The sequence below is a fragment of the Dermochelys coriacea genome, chromosome 20, assembly GCF_009764565.3.
Source record: "Dermochelys coriacea isolate rDerCor1 chromosome 20, rDerCor1.pri.v4, whole genome shotgun sequence".
Classification (NCBI taxonomy): domain Eukaryota; kingdom Metazoa; phylum Chordata; order Testudines; family Dermochelyidae; genus Dermochelys; species Dermochelys coriacea.
This window is the reverse complement of record NC_050087.2, coordinates 11729295-11750474: the sequence shown is the minus strand read 5'-3', so window position 1 is coordinate 11750474 and position 21180 is coordinate 11729295. Positions and strand designations below refer to the sequence as shown.

Sequence of the window (21180 nt, the reverse complement as noted above, 5' to 3'; positions counted from 1 at the left end):
TCTGGAATCAAAACAGGTCCTGGCTTGCTGCACCCACAGTATCCCCGGTCACCTGTCCCCCGTACTCCCTCTCTTCCTCATCCAACACCTCCTCCTCACTGTTCACTCCATGGGCCTGGATGGGATTCTTGGGGGTGGTGGTGGGGGCTCCGTTAAGAATGGCATGCGGCTCTTTGTAAAAGCAGCATGTCTGCAGCTCCATACCAGAATGACCATTAGCCTCCCTTCTCTTCTGCAAAAAGAAAAGGAGGACTTGTGGCACCTTAGAGACTAACAAATTTATTTGAGCATAAGCTTTCATGAGCTACAGCTCACTTCATCAGATGCTGTAGCTCATGAAAGCTTATGCTCTAATAAATTTGTTAGTCTCTAAGGTGCCACGAGTACTCCTTTTCTTTTTGCGAATACAGACTAACACGGCTGCTACTCTGAAACCTTCTCTTCTGGTATGCCTGCCACAGCTCCTTGCCTTTCACACAGCAGGTCCCTCTTGTAGCTCTTCTCCCCCATGCCCCAAGTGATCTCATAAATATTGACACTTCTATGGTTGGATTGGAGCTGTGCCTGCACAGCCTCTTCTCCCCACAGACCCAGGAAGCAGATCCATCACCTCCTGCCTCCTACAGGCAGGAGCAGGTCTGCAGCGTGGAGCTGGCATGGTCAGCTGGGCAGTTGCTAGGTGAGCTCTCCACACTGAGCAAACAGGAAATGGAATTTCAAAAAAAGGGGTGTGGGTATATCTGGCCACCAGGCAGCAGAGTTCAAGTGGTCATGATGGGCCATTGTGGGACACTTCCTGAAGGCCACTAAAGTTGAAGTAAGTAACACTGTCTACACCGACACTGCTTTGGAATAACTATGTCACACTAAGTGCTACTCTTCGTGCAGAGGTGAAGTTATTAAGTCAGCGTAGCAGGCAAGTTACATAGGCAGGAGTGACATTTTAGTGTAATTGTTTACAGAGTTAGGACAATGTAAGATGCCTTGCACTGATTTAACTGTAGTATAGATCAGGTTGTAGTACTGTCCACCACCACCAATGGTGTTTAGTGTTGCAAACTTTCTGTAAGTAGTGATGATAAAGCTTTAATAAAAGCAGTAATTTCTGAAATATTTCTAAACCTTGTCCTTCGTACCATTCAATAGCTGAGCTCAGCTGCAGTCTGCAGATACAAATTTAAGAAGGGGCTCCCTTATTTTTTCCCCCTCAAGTTCTGCATCCCAAAACTTAAAATAATCTGAACATTTTATATACAGCTCTTTCAGGGGGGACCTGTATTTCAGGAACCCCTTGAACAAACAATCCTAAATTTGCACCATTAACTATACCCCAGCCCCTTTTGTGGCCCACCAGTTTTAAAGACAGACACTCTCCCTATTTTACATGGGTTTTAGAGCAATAGGAATATTAAACTCAGCTTCTTAAGGGGAAAGGCAGTATCTGAGGAACCCCTTGCCCAGATGAATCCAAATTTGCATCACTAACTGCCCCTGGTGCTACTAATGCAGAAGAATTTTCTAAACCATAGGCACCGGCTTCCTCTAGGCTCCATTCCAGGCCCTGTCCCCACCCCCACCCCTATCTCTTCTCCCAAACCCCCATCTCTGTCCCGCCTCTTCTGAACCCCACTTCATCACAGGCCCAGCCCCCACCCCATCCCTTCCCCCAAACTCCCGCCCTGCCTTTTCCCACTCCGCCTCTTCCCACCCAGTTCTGCTCCCTCCCCCCCAGTGTGCCCCAGTGGCGCCTATGTTCTAAACCATTTGAGCTCTGCTCCAGAGTTGGCTGCAGATGGAGTAAGCTATTTTCAACACAACCGCCAACAGTCACAACACTAGGAAAGCTCTTAAGTGTGTATGGCAGCAACTTTGGGCCTGTCCCCTGAAAGTGCTCTGTTGGCTTTGGTGAATACAGTTTATTGGATCAATCCCATTGCCTAGGTTCAGTGCAGCTGGCTGGCAAGAGGTCCAATTGCAGGATAGTGCTATCCATGACACACTGCTGGCTAAAAAGAAGAGATGACTTTCAGGAGTGATTATTCCATCCTCTCCAGAGGCTAAACTACTGTTCAGAGAATGAAATAGACTGAAACTGATTAGTGGGAGTATTCCACTGAATAATGCCAGACCCTCTACAAAATCAGTGAGATCAACTAGTGCTGCCATGAGAGCCCTGCAGGAGGATTTCAAACATTTGGGGATGGAGAGACCCCTGTAACTCTTTCAGAGCCAACTCTATTGGCCCCGGATGGCAAGAAATATGAAATACGAGTGCATTGTGTATCTAGAAAATATCACCAGCAGCAAGTCCGTGGAACTAGTGTGCATTGATTTCCTGATTCTAGAGGCAAACTGGAAGAATGTGAGAAACATTTTAGTAGTGACTGACTATTCCATAGGGTCATGGAAATATGGGGCTGGAAGGGACCTTGAACAGTCATCTAGTTCAGCCCCCCATGTTGAGGTAGGACTAAGTAAAGCTAGATCATCTGTGACAGGTTTTTGTCCAACCTGTCCTTAAAAATCTCCAGTGATGAGGATTCCACAACCTCCCTTGGAAGTCCATTCCAGAGCTGAACTACCTTTATAGTTAGAAAGTTTTTCCTTTATATCTAACCTAAATCTCCCTTGCTGCAGTTAAGCCCATTACTTCTTGTCCTGCCTTCAGTGGACATGGAAAACAATTGATCCCCATCTTCTTTATAACAGCCCTTAACATATTTGAAGACTTATCAAGAACTCCTCAACACTATGAACATGCCTCCCCTTTCAGGAGGCAGCACCGAAAAACTCCAGTGAGATCGGATCTATTTCTGATGCTGAGGTCAATATGGCGGTAAAGTGCCTTCTTAGTGGTAAGGCAGTAGGGATGGACAAGATTCGCCAGGAGATGTTGAAAGCACTGGACAATGTTGGGGTGTCATGGTTAACGTGCCTCTTCAGTGTTGTGTAGAAGGTGGGTGCAGTACCTCTGGACTGGCAAACCAGGGTGGTGGTCACGTCCCATTACACAAACATCCCTCACGATGATAGCATCATTGCTTGCTTCAAGCAATCTACAAGAAAACAGATAACACTCAGATATCCATCCCAAACCCATTCATTTCATCCTCACCCATAACAATTTTACATTCAACAGCAGCACCTTGTCCAAACCATGGGAACAGCCATTGGGTGGTAGGATGGCTCCCCAATATGCCAACTTCTTCACGGGCCACCTTGAGGAAGAATTTCACCACAAATGCACCCTGAAACCAGTGATATATCTGAGATACATCAATGATATTTTCATCCTCTGAACAGACAGACAATCTAAACTCCCTCAGATTTCCACCCAACTTCAACAACCACCATCCATCCATTAAACTTTCTCTAGGACACTCCAACACTAGCATCAAGTTCCTGATTACCACAATTAGTTTAAACAATGGAATCCTACAGACAACTATATACAAGAACCCCATGGATCATCACACTTATCTTTATAGATCCAGTAACCACCCCAAACATACAAAGTAATCTATTATTTATTGCCAGCCACTCATACCACAGAATGTGTTCCAAGGAAAAAGTCCAGGATATACATTTTAACACATTTAAAATCGCCTTCACGACACAAGGACACTCCACCAAAAAATATAGACTGCATCATGGAATGGGCCACCTAAATACCCCGAGAGAACTTGCTTCAATACAGGAAAAAAAACAAAACCACCCTCCAACCGCACACCCTTAGTTGTCACCTACCAACCCACACTAGAACCATGAGGGGTATCATTAAACAATTACAACCCATACTCAATGGGGACCACCTCCTGAAAGAAATCTTTTCTGAACCTCCTCTTTTGGCCTTCAAACAACCCCCCAACTTCTACAAGCTGATGATTAGAAGCAAGGTTCCCACAGACCAGGACACACCAGGTCAAAGCAGTACCAGATCCTGACAGAACAACAGATGCAAAATCTGTAGACATATTTCCATTGCAATGATGATCAACATCCCCTACAACACACCTTTCAAGTTTCATGGGTCCTACACGTGCCTGTCATAACATGTGGTGTATCTCATCCAGTGTACTAAATGCCCCAGTAACAAATATCCAGGTGAAACAAGACAATCACTATGCTCTCAAATGAACTCGCACAGAAAAACGATAAAAGACAAAAACAATGTATCACCTGTGGGTGAACACTTTTCACAAAGAGATCACTCCATATCTGATCTCTCAGTCCTTGCCCTAAAAGGAAACCTGCACAACACCTTCAAAAGACAAGCCTGGGAATTATATTAATAACTTTCTTAGACACTACAAATCATGGATTAAATAGAGACACTGAATTTATGGCTTACTACAACTAATCGATAACCCACTAAATTCCCTCCCCCTCAACACCCACTCTTCCCCCCACTTTCCGCCCTGTTAATGGAGAGGTGTTAACTAGCCATTTCACCTTGAATGGGCCCTTGAAATGTGTGTTAACCACTTATGCTAAACAATCTATTCCAGCTTGCATTTAGCTGTGACACTCTCCAACTACCTTTCCCAGACCTGAAGAAGAGCTCTGTGTAGCTTGAAAGCTTCTCTCTCTCTCTCCCCCAAAGAGAAGTTGATCCAATACAAGATTACCTCACCCACCTTGTCTCTCTAATATCCTGGGACCAACCCGGCTACAACACTGCAAACAATATTTTTTGTCAGTTTCAGTGTGTCAGGTGAAATTGATGTTTTGTGACATCTATCAATTTAAAACTGAATCCTGCCAAGCCTATCAGGACATTGGGCCCAGATATGGGTGAGGGGCTTTGCACTTCCACTTGCCTCTCCTGCCTCTTCTTAGCTGGTCTGTGCACTCTTCATGAATCCACCACCTACCCATGGCCTCTCCCAGCTTACCAGGAGTAGCAAGTAAGAGGATGGAGCTGGTCTGTGGGTGGACGTGGTTGGTCAGAGCAATGTGCCTGATGAAGGGCATTTTGGAGGAGTAGGAGCAGTGTTCGGATTCCTGAGCAGTTGAAGGAGGGGGAAGAGCAGTGGCGGGGGTGTTGAAATAGTGCACTGAAGTGTGGGGTGGGAATATCTGTGCAGTGGGGGAACACTGGAGGCTTCATCTCTGTCCCCCAAACATCCAAGTCTGCCCCTAACAATGTCACCAGTGACTCCATGATAGTCCCTGCACTGTTTCTGCATCCTCTTCCTGGCTCCTCAACCTGTGGGTCTCATAATGAGACCTGCCTCTCTGTGGGGAGGGAGGACTAGGCTATGCTGGACAGACAGAGAGATGGGAGATGAAGTGATGCTGCAGGGACACTGAAGGGACTAGAGTAATAGGACCATTGTGATAATCTAGTCTGATGTCCTCCTTTACAACACAGGCCAGAGAACTTCCTCCAATTAATTCCTACAGTAGATCTTTTAGAAAAACATCCAGTCTTGATTTAAAAATTAAGAGTAATGGAGAATCCACCATGACCATGGTGAACCAAAGAGTAATTACACTCACTGTTAAAAATGTATACCTTATTTCCAGTCTGAAGTTGTCTGGCTTCAACCTTCAGCCATTGGATCATGTTATATCTTTGTCTGCTAGAATGAAGAGTCCATTATCAAATATGTGCTCCCTATGTAGGTATTTGTAAACTGTAATCAAGTCATCCCATAACCTTCTTTTTGTTACACGAAGGCGATGTCTACACTGTAAAGTTCAGTCAATGCAAGTTATGTCCATGTACAACCGATAAAGTGTGTATATCTCTTGGGCACATGCACTCTTGGGTGCTTGCATTAGCACTGTACATACTCACTAGGAGTACTTGCATCAACATAAAACGTGGTGCATCACAGGCAGGGAAGCCAGTGTGCCCTGTGCTGCCGTCTGGCTCAATGCTTTGTGGGACACTTTTGAAGTGGTTTGGGGATACCAACAATTTGCCCAGGGATTTCTGGGAGCCATGGGTCAAGTTCTGACCATGCCATTTTCTCTTTCCCATAAGAACTCCCACAGTGCTTTTGGCCTCTGCCATATCTCTGACAGACGTATGGAGCCTGCAGAGCTCAGCACAATCATGAGTAAGGCTATGATTATGTCATGGAGGTCACAGAATCCATGACTTCCATTGATCTCTGTGACAATTTTTGCCTCGGGGCTGGAGCTCCCAGCCAGTCCCGCCACAGCTTGCAGCCCCTGCCCTAGTGGTGGGACCCTAGAGCTGCCCAGCTGCAATGGGAACAAGGGGACTCAGCAGCAGCCCAGCCCCCACAGGTGGCCAGGGACCCCAGAGTGCCCACTCGCTGCAGGTGGCAGGGAACCCCCTGGAGCTCCCTGCTACTGTGGGTGGCGGAGGCTCCCCAGAGCTGCTCAGCCACCGCTGAGCATCCACTTCCCCATTTTGTCAGGGATATTTTAGTGAAAGTCATATTGTCCGTGACTTGTCCATGACTTTTACTAAAGATATGCCTGACAAAATCTTAGCCTTATTCATGAGTATTGCTAATAAGGGATGCATGATTCTCCAAGCTGTGCAAATACAGAAGGAGTACTACAATTGGAATTCTGATGAGGAAGATGTAGAGCTTTTGGAGCACAATAACTGGATACTGATGGACTGAATGAAAAAAAAAAAAGCTGACTTGCTGCTGGCGTTCACGGAACAGCTCTACATGGTGGATCATTACTTCTGGGCGTGAGAAACAAGCACTGTTTGGTGTGATCAAACTGCAATGCAGATTTGGGTTGGCGAGCCGTGGCTGCAGCTCTTCTGGATGTGAAAGGCCACATTCCTGAATCTGCGTGCTGAACATGTCCCAGACCTCCAGTGCAGGGTCATCAGAATGCAAGTTGCATTGACTGGAGAAATGACAAGTGATCGAGCTCTGGAAGCTTGGAATGCCAGATTGCTATCAGTAAGCAATCAGTTTAGAGTTTGAAAATCCGCACAGCTTAGAGTTGGCTATGCCAGAGCGTGGGCCACTGTAATCCAAGATTATTTGTGTTTCCTTTTACACAACGCTCTTGGAAATGTCTGAGAAATAGTGAATGGCATTGCAACAATGGGGTTCCTAAACTGTGGTGAGTCAATAGATGGCACACCTTATCCCTATTTTGGCACCATCCCATCTTGCCACAAGTACACCTACAGAAAGCAATACTTTTCTGTGGTTATGCAAATGCTACTGGATCACTTGGGACATTTCATGGATATCATCGTGGGCCCGTCAGGGAAGGTGTAAGATGCATGCATCTTTAAGAGCAAGGGGGTTTTCAAAACGCTGCAAGCAGGGACATTCTTTCCCAGCTGGTGGATTGCCACTGGCAATGTTGAAATGCCAGTAGTGATCCTGGGGGACCCAGCCTACCTCTTGGCCTCCTTGGCTCATGAAGCTGTACACTGGCCACCTCAACAGCACCAAGGGAATATTCAACTACTGACTCAGCAGGTTGTTGGCACCGTGTCTTCACTAAATTGAATCTCAGTAAGAAAGACACTCCCATGGTTATAGCTGCAATTTGACTACTGCATATGAGGCAAAGGGGGTAAAACTGCTGCCAGTGTGGAGGGAAAGGTGGACTGTCTGCTGAATTTGAACAGGTAGAACAAAGGGTATGACTACATTGTAAAGCAAGCCTGGAGTATGTAGAACTCAAGTTTATAGACTCTGGGTTTGTTAACCTAGGGCTTGAATGTCTACACTCATTTGTAACCCCAGGTTAGGAATTGTTGAACCCACGGCTGGTCCCAACCTAGGGCTCCAGCATCTACACCGTATTATGTGGGCATAAATCCGCATATCCCAGACTATCTATGCCCTCTGAAAATGAAGCCACTCTAGCCCTTTGTTCACATTACAGTGTGGGAAAACTTGGCTGTCCATCAAACTTGACTGTTCAGATGACAAAAAGTCAGCCTGTGGGATTGTGGGATACTGTTGATGGACCCCACAGAGCACGAGTCCAATGGGACTGCGTCTATATTGCAAAGCAACAGGGTTTGAACTCGGGATCCAGGCTTGATTCAGGCTCAGACCTTCCACCCGTTGGGTCCTGGGACCAAGCCCTGGGTTATTGTGATTTGTGTGTAGACAAACGGTTGCAGAGCAGTTTTTAAACTAAGAGATGGGGGAAAGCCGATTGCTGCAGAGGCGCACGTGGATTGGACAGAGACTTCTCTTAGAGGAGAGTCTATTGATAGAGATTCTCTAGGTTATAATCAGGAGGAGAGGATGGAAGAGGAGAAAAGTATGGGCCAGATTAGATGAGAAACATTCACATAAAAAAGAAAAAAGAACGGCTGCTACTCTGAAACCTATAAAAAAGAATCTGACACATCAGAAAAGGGCTGACAAACAAACAGTGACAAGTTTTTAAAAGTACTTCTACACAAATGCTAGAAATCTAAATAAGATGGGTGAACTAGAATGCCTCGTGTTAAAGGAGGATATTGATATAATAGGCATCACAGAAACCTGGTGGAGTGAGGACATTCAATGGGACAAATCATTCCTGGGTACAAAATATATTGGAAGGACAGAACAGGTCGTGCGGGTGGGGGAGGAGTGGCACTATATGTGAAAGAAAATGTAGAATCAAATGAAGTAAAAATCTTAAATAAATCCATGTTCTATAGAATCTCTATGGATAGTAATTCCATGCTCTAATAAGAATGTAACAGTATCGACCACCTGACCAGGACAGTGATAGTGAGAATGAAATGCTAAGGGAGATTAGAGAGGCTATCAAAATAAAGAATTCAATAATAGTGGGGGATTTCAATTATCCCCATATTGACTGGGTACATGTCACCTCAGGACGAAATGAGGAGACAAAATTTCTCGATACTTTAAATGACTGCTTTTTGGAGCAGCTGGTACAGGAATCCACAAGGGGAGAGGCAATTCTTGATTTAGTCCTGAGTGGATCGCAGGATCTGGTCCAAGAAGTAACTATAATAGGACCGCTTGGAAGTAGTGACCATAATATAACAACAACATTCAACATTCCTGTGGTGGGAAGAACACCGCAACAGCCCAACATGGTGGCATTTAATGTCAGAAAGGGGAACTATGCAAAAATGAGGAGATTAGTTAAACAGAAATTAAAAAGGTACAGTGACTAGAGTGAAATCCCTGCAAGCTGCATGGACACTTTTCAAAGACACCACAATAGAGGCCCAACCTAAATGTATATCCCTAAATTAAAAAAAACAAACACAGTAAAAGAACTAAAAAAGAGCCACCGTGGCTTAACAACCACGTAAAAAAAGCAGTGAGAGATAAAGCGCATCTTTTAAAAAGTGGAAGTCAAATCCTAGTGAGGTAAATAGAAGGGAGCATAAACACTGCCAAATTAAGTGTAAAAATATAATAAGAAAAGCCAAAAAGGAGCTTGAAGAACAGCTAGCCAAAAACTCAAAAGAAAATAACAAAATGTTTTTTAAGTACATCAGAAGCAGGAAGCCTGCTAAACAACCAGTGGGGCCCCTGGACGATCGAGATACAAAAGGAACAATTAAAGACGATAAAGTCATTGTGGAGAAACTAAATGAATTCTTTGCTTGAGTCTTCATGGCTGAGGATGCTAGGGAGATTCCCAAACCTGAACCGTCCTTTGTAGAGGACAAATATGAGGAATTGTCACAGACTGAAGTGTCACTAGAGGAGGTTTTGGAATTAACTGATAAACTTAACAGTAACAAGTCACCGGTACCAGATGGCATTCACCCAAGAGTTCTGAAAGAACTCAAATGTAAAGTTGCAGAACTATTAACGATGGTTTGTAACCTGTCCTTTAAATCAGCTTCTGTACCCAATGACTAGAAGATAGCTAATGTAATGCCAATATTTAAAAAGAGCTCTAGAGGTGATCATGGCAATTACAGACCGGTAAGTCTAACATCAGTACCAGGCAAATTAGTTGAAACAACAGTAAAGAATAAAATTGTCAGACACATAGACGAACATAAAATTGTTGAGCAAAAGTCAACATGGTTTCTGTAAAGGGAGATCATGTCTTACTAATCTATTAGAATTCTTTGTAGGGGTCAAACATGTACAAGGGGGATCCAGTGGACATAGTGTACTTAGATTTCCAGAAAGCCTTTGACAAGGTCCCTCACCAAAGGCTCTTTCGTAAATTAAGTTGTTATGGGATAAGAGGGAAGAGCCTTTCCTGGATTGAGAACTGGTTAAAAAGACAGGGAACAAAGGGTAGGAATAAACGGTAAATTTTCAGAATGGAGAGGGTAACTAGTGGTGTTCCCCAAGGGTCAGTCCTAGGACCAGTCCTATTCAACTTAATCATAAATGAGCTGGAGAAAGGGGTAAAAACAGCGAGGTGGCAAAGTTTGCAGACACTAAACTGCTCAAGATAGTTAAGACCAAAGCAGACTGTGAAGAACTTCAAAAAGATCTCACAAAACTAAGTGATTGGGCAACAAAATGGCAAATGAAATTTAATGTGGATAAATGTAAAATAATGCACATTGGGAAAAATAACCCCAACCATACATACAATATGATGGGGGCTAATTTAGCTACAACTAATCTGGAAAGAGATCTTGGAGTCATCGTGGATAGTTCTCTGAAGACGTCCACGCAGTGTGCTGCGGCAGTCAAAAAAAGCAAACAGGATGTGTCATAAACGTAAAGGGAAGGGGTTAAGAAGCTTTGGTACAGTACTATAAAATCCTCTTACCTGTAAAGGGTTAAGAAGCTCCGGTAACCTTACTTTCACCTGACCAAGAAATGACCAATGAGGGGACAAGATGCTTTCAAGTTGGGGTGGGAGGAAGGCTTTGTTGGTCTGTGTGATACATTTGCCAGGAACAGATCAAGGATGCAAGCCCTCCAACTCCTTTAAAGTTAGTAAGTAATCTAGCTAGAAAATGCAGTTTTCTTTGTTCTGGCTTGTGAAATTCGCTGTGCTGGAGGAAATGTGTATTCCTGTTTGTGTGTCTTTTTGTAACTTAAGGTTTTGCCTAGAGGAATTCTCTATGTTTTGAATCTAACTGCCGGTAAAATTATCTTCCATTCTGATTTTAGAGTTCTCATCTTTTTTTGTTCTTCTAATAAAGTTCTGTTTAAGAATCTGATTGGGTTTTTTTGGGTCTTAAAAATCCAAGGTTGGTCTGTGCTCATCTTGTATATTCTCAAGCCTCCCCAGGAAATGGGGTGTAAGAGCTTGGGGGGATATTTGGGGAAATAGGAAATCCACATGGTCCTTTCCCTGATTGCTTGTTAAATCACTTGGTGGCGGTAGCATATCATTCAAGGACAAGGTGGAATTTGTGCCTTGGGAAAGTTTTTAACCTAAGATGGTAAAAATAAGCTTGGGGGGGTCTTTCATGCGGGTCCCCACATCTGTACTCTAGAGTTCAGAGTGGGGAAGGAACCCTGACAGGATGTTATGAATCTTTAAAAGAGGGATAGAGAATAAGACGGAGAATATCGTATTGCCCTTATATAAATCCATGGTATACCCACATCTTGAATACTGTGTACAGATGTGGTCTCCTCATCTCAAAAATGATATACTGGCATTAGAAAAGGTTCATAGAAGGGCAACTAAAATGATGAGGGGTTTGGAACGGGTCCCATGTGAGGAGAGATTAAAGAGGCTAGGACTTTTCAGCTTGGAAAAGAGGAGACTAAGGGGGGATATGATAGAGATCTATAAAATCATGAGTGGTGTGGAAAAAGTGAATAAGGAAAAGTTATTTACTTGTTCCCATAATATAAGAACCAGGGGCCATCAAATGAAATTAATGGGCAGCAGCTTTAAAACAAATAAAAGGAAGTTCTTCTTCACACAGCGCACAGTCAACCAGTGGAACTCCTTGCCTGAGGAGGGTGTGAAGGCTAGGACTATAACAGGGTTTAAAAGAGAACTGGATAAATTCATGGAGGGCAAGTCCATTAACAGCTATTAGCCAGGATGGGTAAGGAATGATGTCCCAAGCCTCTGTTTGTCAGAGGGTGGAAATGGATGGCAGGAGAGAGCTCACTTGATCATTACCTGTTAGGTTCACTCCCTCTGGGGCACCTGGCATTGGCCACTGTCGGCCGACAGGATATTGGGCTGGATGGACCTTTGGTCTGACCCAGTATGGCCATTCTTATGTTATGCTCTTAAAAGGAGGGCTAGGCTTGAGCCTGAGTTTGAACCCTGGGCTTATATTATAGTGTAGACATACCAAAGCCTATTAAAAAGGCCAACCAGAGCTCTGCAGCGGAGGGAAGTCTTAAAAGACCATTTCAACAGTCAGCCACATTAGAGTCATCTGATGCTTTTATGAAAGTGTTTGTTGGGTGGACTTTCTGAGATGAACTTTGCCTCCTACTAGGAATTCTGTAATGCTTGGTGTAAACTAATAAATATGGAGAGCGGGGTCTTTTGCCTCCTGCTATGTATTCTGTAATTCTTGGTGTACATACATACATGGCGGGGAGGGGGTTGCCTACTGCTATGTATGCTGTAAATGCTTTTAGTTTGCACAAAGATTCCAAAAATAAAACTGGATTGTGTGCAAAGAAACAGGGAACAAAATTAAAGTGCAAACACACACATACAAATTAAAAAGCTTTTACCAACACCATAACAGGGTGGAACCATACTTTAAAATCCCAAGTGAAAATGGAAATGAACATTTATGTCAATGTATGTAAAAAGCTACTAATGTAGCTTGTTGTGGCTACATCTACACTGATCTGTAGGTTTTTAGTGGTCAGTATATGTGTAACTATTGTGATTCTTATTGCCCAGCATGGAGTGGTCAGGGTAAGGATGTATACCTTGATTCCACATGGTATGTTGGGGGGTGTAGAGAGCTTAAACCATGGTGAGTGTGGCCTGGGGGGAGGTTCTGTTGCAAGGAAGCTATAACCTTTAGGGTCTGCTCCCTGGGGACTGATATAGGGGAAGTTCAGTGAATATTGGCTCTATTTTCACAGGCAATGGTGATTTTGGCTGATATCTCACTCCTGAGGGTGACAAGGGCACATAGAATCCAGCTGCTACTGGCATCCTGAAGCCACCCGAGATCACATGCTGCTAGCCTGTTTACTGCAATGGTGTTAGCCAAACACTGCAGAGTGGCATGGGAAGGTTTCCTTGAGCAGTGGAAGAAACAAGACTGTCATCCCTGGCAATCTTCACGAGAGGACTGTGGGGTATGTCCATGAAAGTTTCATCAAGATCTCTCAAGAGGCTTAAAGGGATATCCCTAGACAGATAAACAAAGTAGTCTGCATTCCCCACCCCCTACCGAGCCCAACAAGAAACACAAATGAAAGGTGGATGCTGACTCTACCTATGTTTGTTCTACCTCTGCCTGAGCACAGAACACTGATATGATGTGCAATGTGTAACTGGACTACCATAGAACTCTTTTTGAATTTATTCTCTAACATTGTATTTTGTAACATTAAAGCAATGAGAACTCAATGCCTCCATTCTATAAACTTGATGGGATGGGAGACATTTTTAAATGGGGCAGGAAGGGAGATGAGGTTTCAGCGGAAAAAAACAAACCAAACAAAAAAAACCTTGGTAAGGAATAATGCATGTACACACTTACCCGAGCTCTCTTCTTGCTCATTAGTGTGCTCATCTGCGCTCACCTGGCTTGACTCCATCAGAGTTTCAAACAGTTCCTGCTCATGGCATAGTCGAGTCCCCAGCTGTGTTCCCCCTGCCCCCTTGCTATTTGTGGTAGGGGTCTCTGCCTTGGGCTCCTCTGAAGTGTCCGCAGTAGTCCTCAGAGTGCTGGTGGGGTCACTGCCAAGTATGGCATGCAGTTTGTTGTAAAAGTGGCAGGTCTGCAGGGCAGCCCCAAGGTTCTTGTTGACTTCTCTTGCCTTGTGGTATGCCTGGTGGTATCCCCTGCTGCGCAGCCCTGTCATGCCCCTGTTCCAGCACCCCCTGTGAAATCTGCACATAGTGTTGATATTTCAACAGCTGTTCCATTTCTGGGCTCGCACAGTCTTGTCTCTCCACAGGGTAAGAAGGGTAAGAAGATCCACAACTTGTTGCTTGCTCCAGACAGGAGCGTGTTTAGTAGCTCTGCATGCATGGAACCAGCATGGTCAGATGTACACAAAAAAGGTGAGCTGCTAGGTGTACTCAAAGCGGGCAATCAGGAAAAGGCATTTAAAAACATGAGGGAAGGATGGTTTAAAGTGGGGGGTTTGGGAAGTCTGTGATCCTTGGCCAGTAGAGTTCAAAAACTGATCAGAGCAATCACTGTCATGGGGACAGAATCAAGACAGCTGGGGGGGTTGTCCCCCCATCCTGTGACTATGGCCTACATTCTTTGTTCCTACATGTACACATTTACATTTGGCCGTATTAAAATGCTAGTTTGCTTGTGCCCAGCTTATCAAATGATCCAGTTTGCTCTGTATCCGGGACCTGTACTCTTCATTATTTACCACTCCACAGTTTGTGTGTCATTTGCAAACTTTATTGTAGTGATTTTGTGTTTACTTTCAGGTCATTGATAAAAATCTTAAATGGCATAGGGTCAAGAATAGATCGCTGTGGTACCTCACCAGAAACACTCACTTGCTGATGATTTCTCACATACAATTACATTTTGAGATCTATCAGTTAGCCTTTGTTTAATCCATTTAATATGGGCCATGTTATTTTTGGATCATTCAAATTTTTTAATCAAAATATCGTGAAGTACCAAATGCATTACAAAAGTCTAAATATATTACATCAATACCGTTACCTTTATCAACCTGTTATCTCAAAAGATATCAAGTTAGTTTGAGAGGATCTATTTTCTGTAACATGCAGCCAGTGCATTCTGGGGCCAGAGTAATGACTGCAAGGAGCCAGAGGCAGTGGAGGAGGAGAGGTGAGCAACATGGGGATGTTTTTTTTTTTTAAACCAAGGAAATTAAATGATAGAAAAACTTAATTAAACACAGAGTTAAGGTTGTCCAGCACTGTCACATGTCGGTGCAGAACGTGGAGAGTGGCTAAATTTAAACCTCTGAAAACCAGGAAATACCAAGATACACAACACAACCTTAAGTCTGCCCCCTGGAGCTGGCAATAGCCATTGTGAATGGTTCAGTAAGGGGGTAGGTAGACATGAGGAAGTTCTGAAAGAATGTTACAGTACTTTTTTTTTGCTCCACAGCTTTGAATTGCAGCATTTAACTGCATGCACTCTAGCTGCCTTCACCATGTCGAGTGTAGCTGTATTGGATGGTGGAAGGATTAGTTAGAGCAACTTAACAGAACTGTTACTGTAATATGACTAGGTGCATTGAAGGATCCATTATGCCTCATTTCAGCACTGAGTTCTGCAGGTTGCATCTACAGAGGTGCACCTGGGTGTCTTCTTGCCATGGCGTTTGTCAGCAGTCTGCTGGCATGCAGGGCAACACCTCCAAGGCTTAGTGAAGGGTAGGTGAAGGCAGTGTCTCAGGTGGAATCCTCAGAGCAAGGGTGAAGGGCTGGTAACATACAAAAAGTTGGATGGTTGTGCTTAGAATCAGTGTTTGAGTGTAGGTTTCAGAGTAGCAGCCGTGTTAGTCTGTATTCGCAAAAAGAAAAGGAGTACTTGTGGCACCTTAGAGACTAACAAATTTATTAGAGCATAAGCTTTCGTGAGCTACAGCTCACTTCATCGGATGCATTACCGATGAAGTGAGCTGTAGCTCACTTTACTTTAGTCTTACTACTTTACTTACTACTTTAGTCTCTAAGGTGCCACAAGTACTCCTTTTCTGTTTGAGTGTAGATACTGTATACTGCACCTTAGCTTGAGTTTTGCTGTAGCCATAGGTGTTGAGCATGGTAGACAGTCTTATGTACTCTGTTCCCAGTATTCTGTAGCATTAGGAGAGAGTGCTAGTATGCGTGTTATTGGCACGTTGGGGCATTGGTCAAAGATGGCAGAGTTAAGAGTATGTTGCAGAGATAGCATGCATCTTAACTTGGTATTTCCTCATTTTCAGATGTTTAAGTTTAGCTGCTCTCCACATTTTGGAGGGCACAAGGCCGCTCTGGGCAATTTGAACTCTGCATTAATGAAGTTTTTGGGCATTTAACAATGTTATATAAATACAGGGTTTATCCCTAACACATGGTTTAGCAATTTAAGACTAAATTGAGGGACACCCCACGAAAAGCCTTAAAAAGCATGGAAATGAGAAGTTAGGGGACAAGTCTTCTGCATTCCTTGCTATCTTCAGATTGCTTAAACAGGGCTGCCACTAACACTCCGATACTCCGCAAGGCTGTCACTTCCATCTCCCCTGGATACTGAAAAGCAATCCATATGCCAGCGCCATCAAACCTGCCCTCTAAATGCAAAACTTGAATTGGCAACCTCATATGCACTTGGATCAATAAATTGGCATATCTTTCTGTCACCCATTCCATGCATTTGGGAAGTTATTCTTTCTTCATATTGCTAAAGCCACAATTAAGGCTGTATCTACCCTACAGACGGCTGTTGCCACAGCTATGTGGGACAGGAGCATGAAGAGATGTGATCCCTGACCAACACAGCCATGCTGTCAAAACTCTCATATAGATGAAATATTACCACCAAAGTTGTGCTTTTATGGGTATAGCTTGTTTTGCTTGGGGTAGGTGTGGAATAAGCTACATCAGCAGAAGTGCCTGAGTTTTGCCAATATAAGCTGCATCCACACTAGGAATGCTTTGTCAATAGGAGTATACCTCATACTACCGAGCACAGCTACAGCCTCAGACACTAGAAGGGGACTTGATGTAACTTTCCCAATGGGTCACAAAAATGATCTGGTAAACAGCTGTAGAAAATTAGAGATCAGGAAGCCTGGGTTCTAATGCCAGCTCTGAAATGCCACTGTAGGGTAGAGGTTCACAGCATTACCAAAGAACACCTGTAGTTTTGCGTCTGCCGTATTAGAGAGCTGGGTTCTATTCACAACTACATCTGAAGTAAACTTGATTTTAACCTGCTTGCTTATTTGCAAAGGGAGCATGGCTCATAGCTGATTGCTTTCTAAAGTTGTAATCATGGTCTAGGTTGATCAGGATGGTGAAGTGCAAGAACTGTAGAGAGACTAGTCATGGGCTTGTGGTTCTTCACTCAGGGCACTGAACCCTAATCTACAGCGTATTTGATGGCTCTCACACACACAGCGCTATCATCATGCTGGGCACAGTCCATCACCCAAATACCTATGCAGACTGTTGCATTAACAGCTATGGGGATGAATAGCAACAGTGATAAGTGTCTGCTTCATGCTGATGTATTTAGGGAATACAACTTTAAAAAAATGTACAGAGCAAAACAGAGAAGTAATACCTGCTTCTAACTGGTATTGTTCTAAGTAGCAGGTGTAAAGTTAATAGGACCAAATACATTAAAAAAAACCAAACAAAAAACAAAACAGACCACAGCGTATAGATTTTTGCAAGATCCCACTAAAATATTTTTTTAAACCTTTGAGTATCACCCCAATCTGCACCAAACCAACATGAACTCCAATATGAATTAAAATTCAGAGGCTATATTTCATGTGGTGGCCACTTTTACATTTCTTAAAAATAATTTTAAGGATTTCCAGTCAAAATGAAAGCTTTGTATCCACATGGACTAGACAACTTTTTTAAATGAACATTTTGATTCTGGAACAAAGGATGAATTGCAGTAAGTTCCACCACCAGTAAGCTGCAAAGTCCATATGGCCCTGTCCATATGTTACCACAAATGGAAGTCTCGACTTTGCTTAGTAGTATATAGGCCAATGTTTCTAGAACAAAGAATCAGCGTTCTAGGCTCTAACCTGCAGATTTATCTAGTCATGGTCTGGGTGATTGTAGCAAGCCACCCAACTATTTTTTTCCTGGAATGTATGACGAAGATGGTCATGCTTAGTTTATTAAAAGTTATCCTTAATAGAAGTCATTCAGTAGCAGCTACACATTATTTGCCACTATTCCCCTTCACTTGTAACTCTGCACAGGAAGAGTATTATTGTCATTATGTTCAGGGTACACAAGAATTTTTTGAACACTTACAGGCAATTGGTCAACCCATATTTAGAGGCTCAAAATTGACGTTATGTAAACAAAGATTAAGTCACTAGCCAGAAAACCCATCTTCAGTAAAGTACTTCTAGCTTTACCTACTGTAAAATATCATTAGAATTTGGGGCATAGGCAAATTCCCAAAACTTCACTTGTTTACAAATTTGTCCTTGGCCTTGTCTACTGTGATGGATGGCTACAACATCTATTGCATGGCCAGGTAGGTGGCTTTAAGCATCTATGCAGAGCCAGGAAGGAGGAGAAGCTTGCAGATACTTGCTAAGCTCCAGAAACAGGAAGAACTGGTTTGTTTGAGGGGGATGGCAGGGAGTAAAGATTGTAAATTGAAGATTGTAATTGTAAATAGAGACTAATATAATCTCAATCAAAGCAGGGAGTTGCATGAAAGAGTTGAGTCCAATTTTAATATGGATAGTAAGAAGCAAGATGTTATCTTACTTGCCTTTGAGTGCTAGGGGATGGGTGAACTGGAGGGCGAGTTGTAGGATATCAGTGGTGGTTCTATGAGAGCTAGAAACTAAGAAATTCGTATGAATGAAGATGGGTGTAAGAAGAATTCTGATGCCTAGAATGAGGTAGGGAAAAACAGAAACAGAGTTAAGTTATTTAAATGCCATTTGATATATTCTAAACATAATTGGGGTATGAATATTCATATGCTTTCACTCATTTCTACATATATTTTTCTAAAAAGTAATCTTCCTTGGTAAACAGAGTAGCAACCTTTTAGTTCTGTAAATTTCTATGAGTTTGATAAAGTCCCACTTCAGTATAGCTTTTTCAGAACTTACTGTAGTCATCCTCCTAATTCCCTTGCCTCTTCATAATACCTTAAAGTCAAATTTCCTGAAGCCCATGTAGGTACATGCATGTAGGCACAGTCTTAAAGGCCTTATTCAAAATGGCAATATGCCACAAGCTTCAGATCACTGCATGGTGAACTATCCCAGAAAAAAAACACCCCTACTGACGAGGCTTCAGGTGGCCTCTGGTATCATGGCCATGTTTAAGAGATCAGTAGTGACTGCTATGCCATACTGGTGTACCTACTTCAGACCACTATAGTAAACATTTTGAAATTTGACCCTGTGCCTCAACATTTAAACTAGACCAGCAAACAAGCTGCTTGTCATGTTAACACTGTTTGTGTTGCAAGATCATGATAGAAAATTCTACACAGATGAACACCTATAGTTTAGAAGCTGTGCAGTTCTACTGTATACTGACAGCTAGGCTAACTTCCATGTTATGAAGGAATGAATGCAAGTAGGGAAGAAGTAGTCAGGTTTATAAAGAAAACCGATCAGCTACAGCTACCAGCACTCTATATTCTAGGGAAGTTCCACAGATGTTGGAGCCATTAAAGAAGCTCAAGACAACTTGTCCCAAAATGATGCCCTGTCATCCAGCAGAGATGTGCCCCCCTTTTCTACACATGCATCCATGATGGATCATAAGCCAGCAGAGATTTGTCTGTACAAAACTGGTTCAGTTTCCTGCAGGGACATGCTTTGAAATATGATGGAAGTGTTAAACTTTTGATTTGTGTGCTTGACAAATATACTTGGAATTAAAAAGTCAGTGACTAACCTATGCAACTTTAGGAAATATTTGTGAATATTCACAAGGCATAATTCAGTTGGAGATCTCAGAAGGGTTATATTAGCCTTATAGATGAGAAAAAACAAAAAAGAGAAGTGACTTTTTCCAAATCAGCAGCAAAGCTGAGTGGAGCTCAGGTCTCAGTGCAGCAGACCACAGCTATTGTGCAGTATTGTTTCAGTTTAAGAGGGCTGCATCTCAAGATCTCCACCTATTACAAGTATCACCAGGACACATATTACTCACCTCCACCTTCAGAAATTAAGGCGCACACAGGGGGTAATCTCAGTGCAGTGCTTTATCTCCACCCACCGAAAACATTCACCTTTAAATGAAAGCATTTTACAAACAATACAATGTCAACACCACTTATTTTTGCTTTGCATTAAAAAGGAAGAGTAAAACATTGGGAAGAGTATTACAGTCACATGGAAATTATGCAGAATTTTACAGCATACACTGCAGAATTTTAAACCCTGGATTTGAGGCTCCTTTTGCTTCCAGGAAGACTGGCTAAGGGACAACCCACTTTTTTTAAATATATAAAAGTTTTACAGGGAAGATAGTAAGAGGTTTAATCTGCCGGATTGTGATTTAGTACGTAGTGCATTAGCACAATTTGTTTTGTACACATGCTCAAAGGAAATTCTCCTAGTACAAAGCCATCTAAAAACTTGGACTGCACAAAAACTAGCTACTAAAATGAAGGTTTGGTAAAAAAAAAAAATCTATTTCCAAAAACACTTTACGGATGGAGGCGTTCAACTGCCATAACTAGGTGAAAGTTTAGTAGAATGATAACCAAAAACATACTATGAAGTTTCACAGATAGTTATGCTTTAAAAAAAAAAACAAAAAAAAAACCAAACAACTTAATGTTGGGTCTTAAAACAGGTCAGCTTCCCCATCCAGAGTCTACTCCATGGGCTCATCCTCTTCTGCTGCAGTAACTCCTTTGCTTTCTTCCTCACCTCCTTCCAGCAGTTGCTCTTCCTCCTCAGCAGTGAGGGTTTCCTCTGCAACTTCTGAATTCTTCTCCTCTGCAAATCCTGCTTCTACTTCTGCCTGTGCCTCTGCCTGAATCTCCTCTTGCTCCCCATGATTCTCAGTTGCTTTTGCTTCTGGGTTCTCCTCTCGGTCTTGGCTTTCCTCATCTTTATTTTCTTCATCTTGGTTTTCCGCATCAATCTTGTTTTCATCTGCTCCTTCAGCTATTCCCTCCTCTGCATTTCCACTTGTTCCACCCTCTCCTTCCTCATGCTCCTCTTTCTCTTCTGGATCATCTGTGAAGGGATTCTCGCCCTGTAAATCAAGACAGAATTATGCTGAAGCTGTATTTGGACAGGTTCTTGGCAGATGTTAGCTAAAACTTTACTTAATTTCACACAAATTCCAGATACATGAGATCCTCCTTCAGGGCATGAATATTTCTGATCACTAGGCTGGGACCAGCACTTGGAAGTTCTCTGTATGTGAAAGTATTTGTACAAAACTAGAGGGTTTAACCCTGGCCGGCGGTAA

General features: G+C 43.0%; 1 protein-coding gene and 1 long non-coding RNA gene across 4 annotated transcripts in view; both read right to left on the bottom strand.

Annotated features, from left to right (window-relative positions):
• Positions 1-594: 594 nt before the first annotated feature.
• Positions 595-14995, bottom strand: LOC122458311. Its single transcript, XR_006278298.1, has 3 exons — positions 13571-14995; positions 2970-3056; positions 595-693 (listed from the first exon to the last, which is right to left on the bottom strand). It is a non-coding gene; the product is annotated as an uncharacterized LOC122458311 (long non-coding RNA).
• Positions 14996-19939: 4944 nt separating this feature from the next.
• AKAP8L (A-kinase anchoring protein 8 like) overlaps positions 19940-21180 on the bottom strand; it is a 71238-nt gene continuing 69997 nt past the window's right edge. For all 3 annotated transcript variants that reach the window (XM_043506289.1, XM_043506288.1, XM_038378620.2), the window contains exon 13: positions 19940-20961. In XM_043506289.1, the coding sequence (XP_043362224.1) occupies positions 20575-20961 (387 nt within the window). In that variant the 3' untranslated portion in view covers positions 19940-20574. The remainder of the gene's footprint in view (positions 20962-21180) is intronic.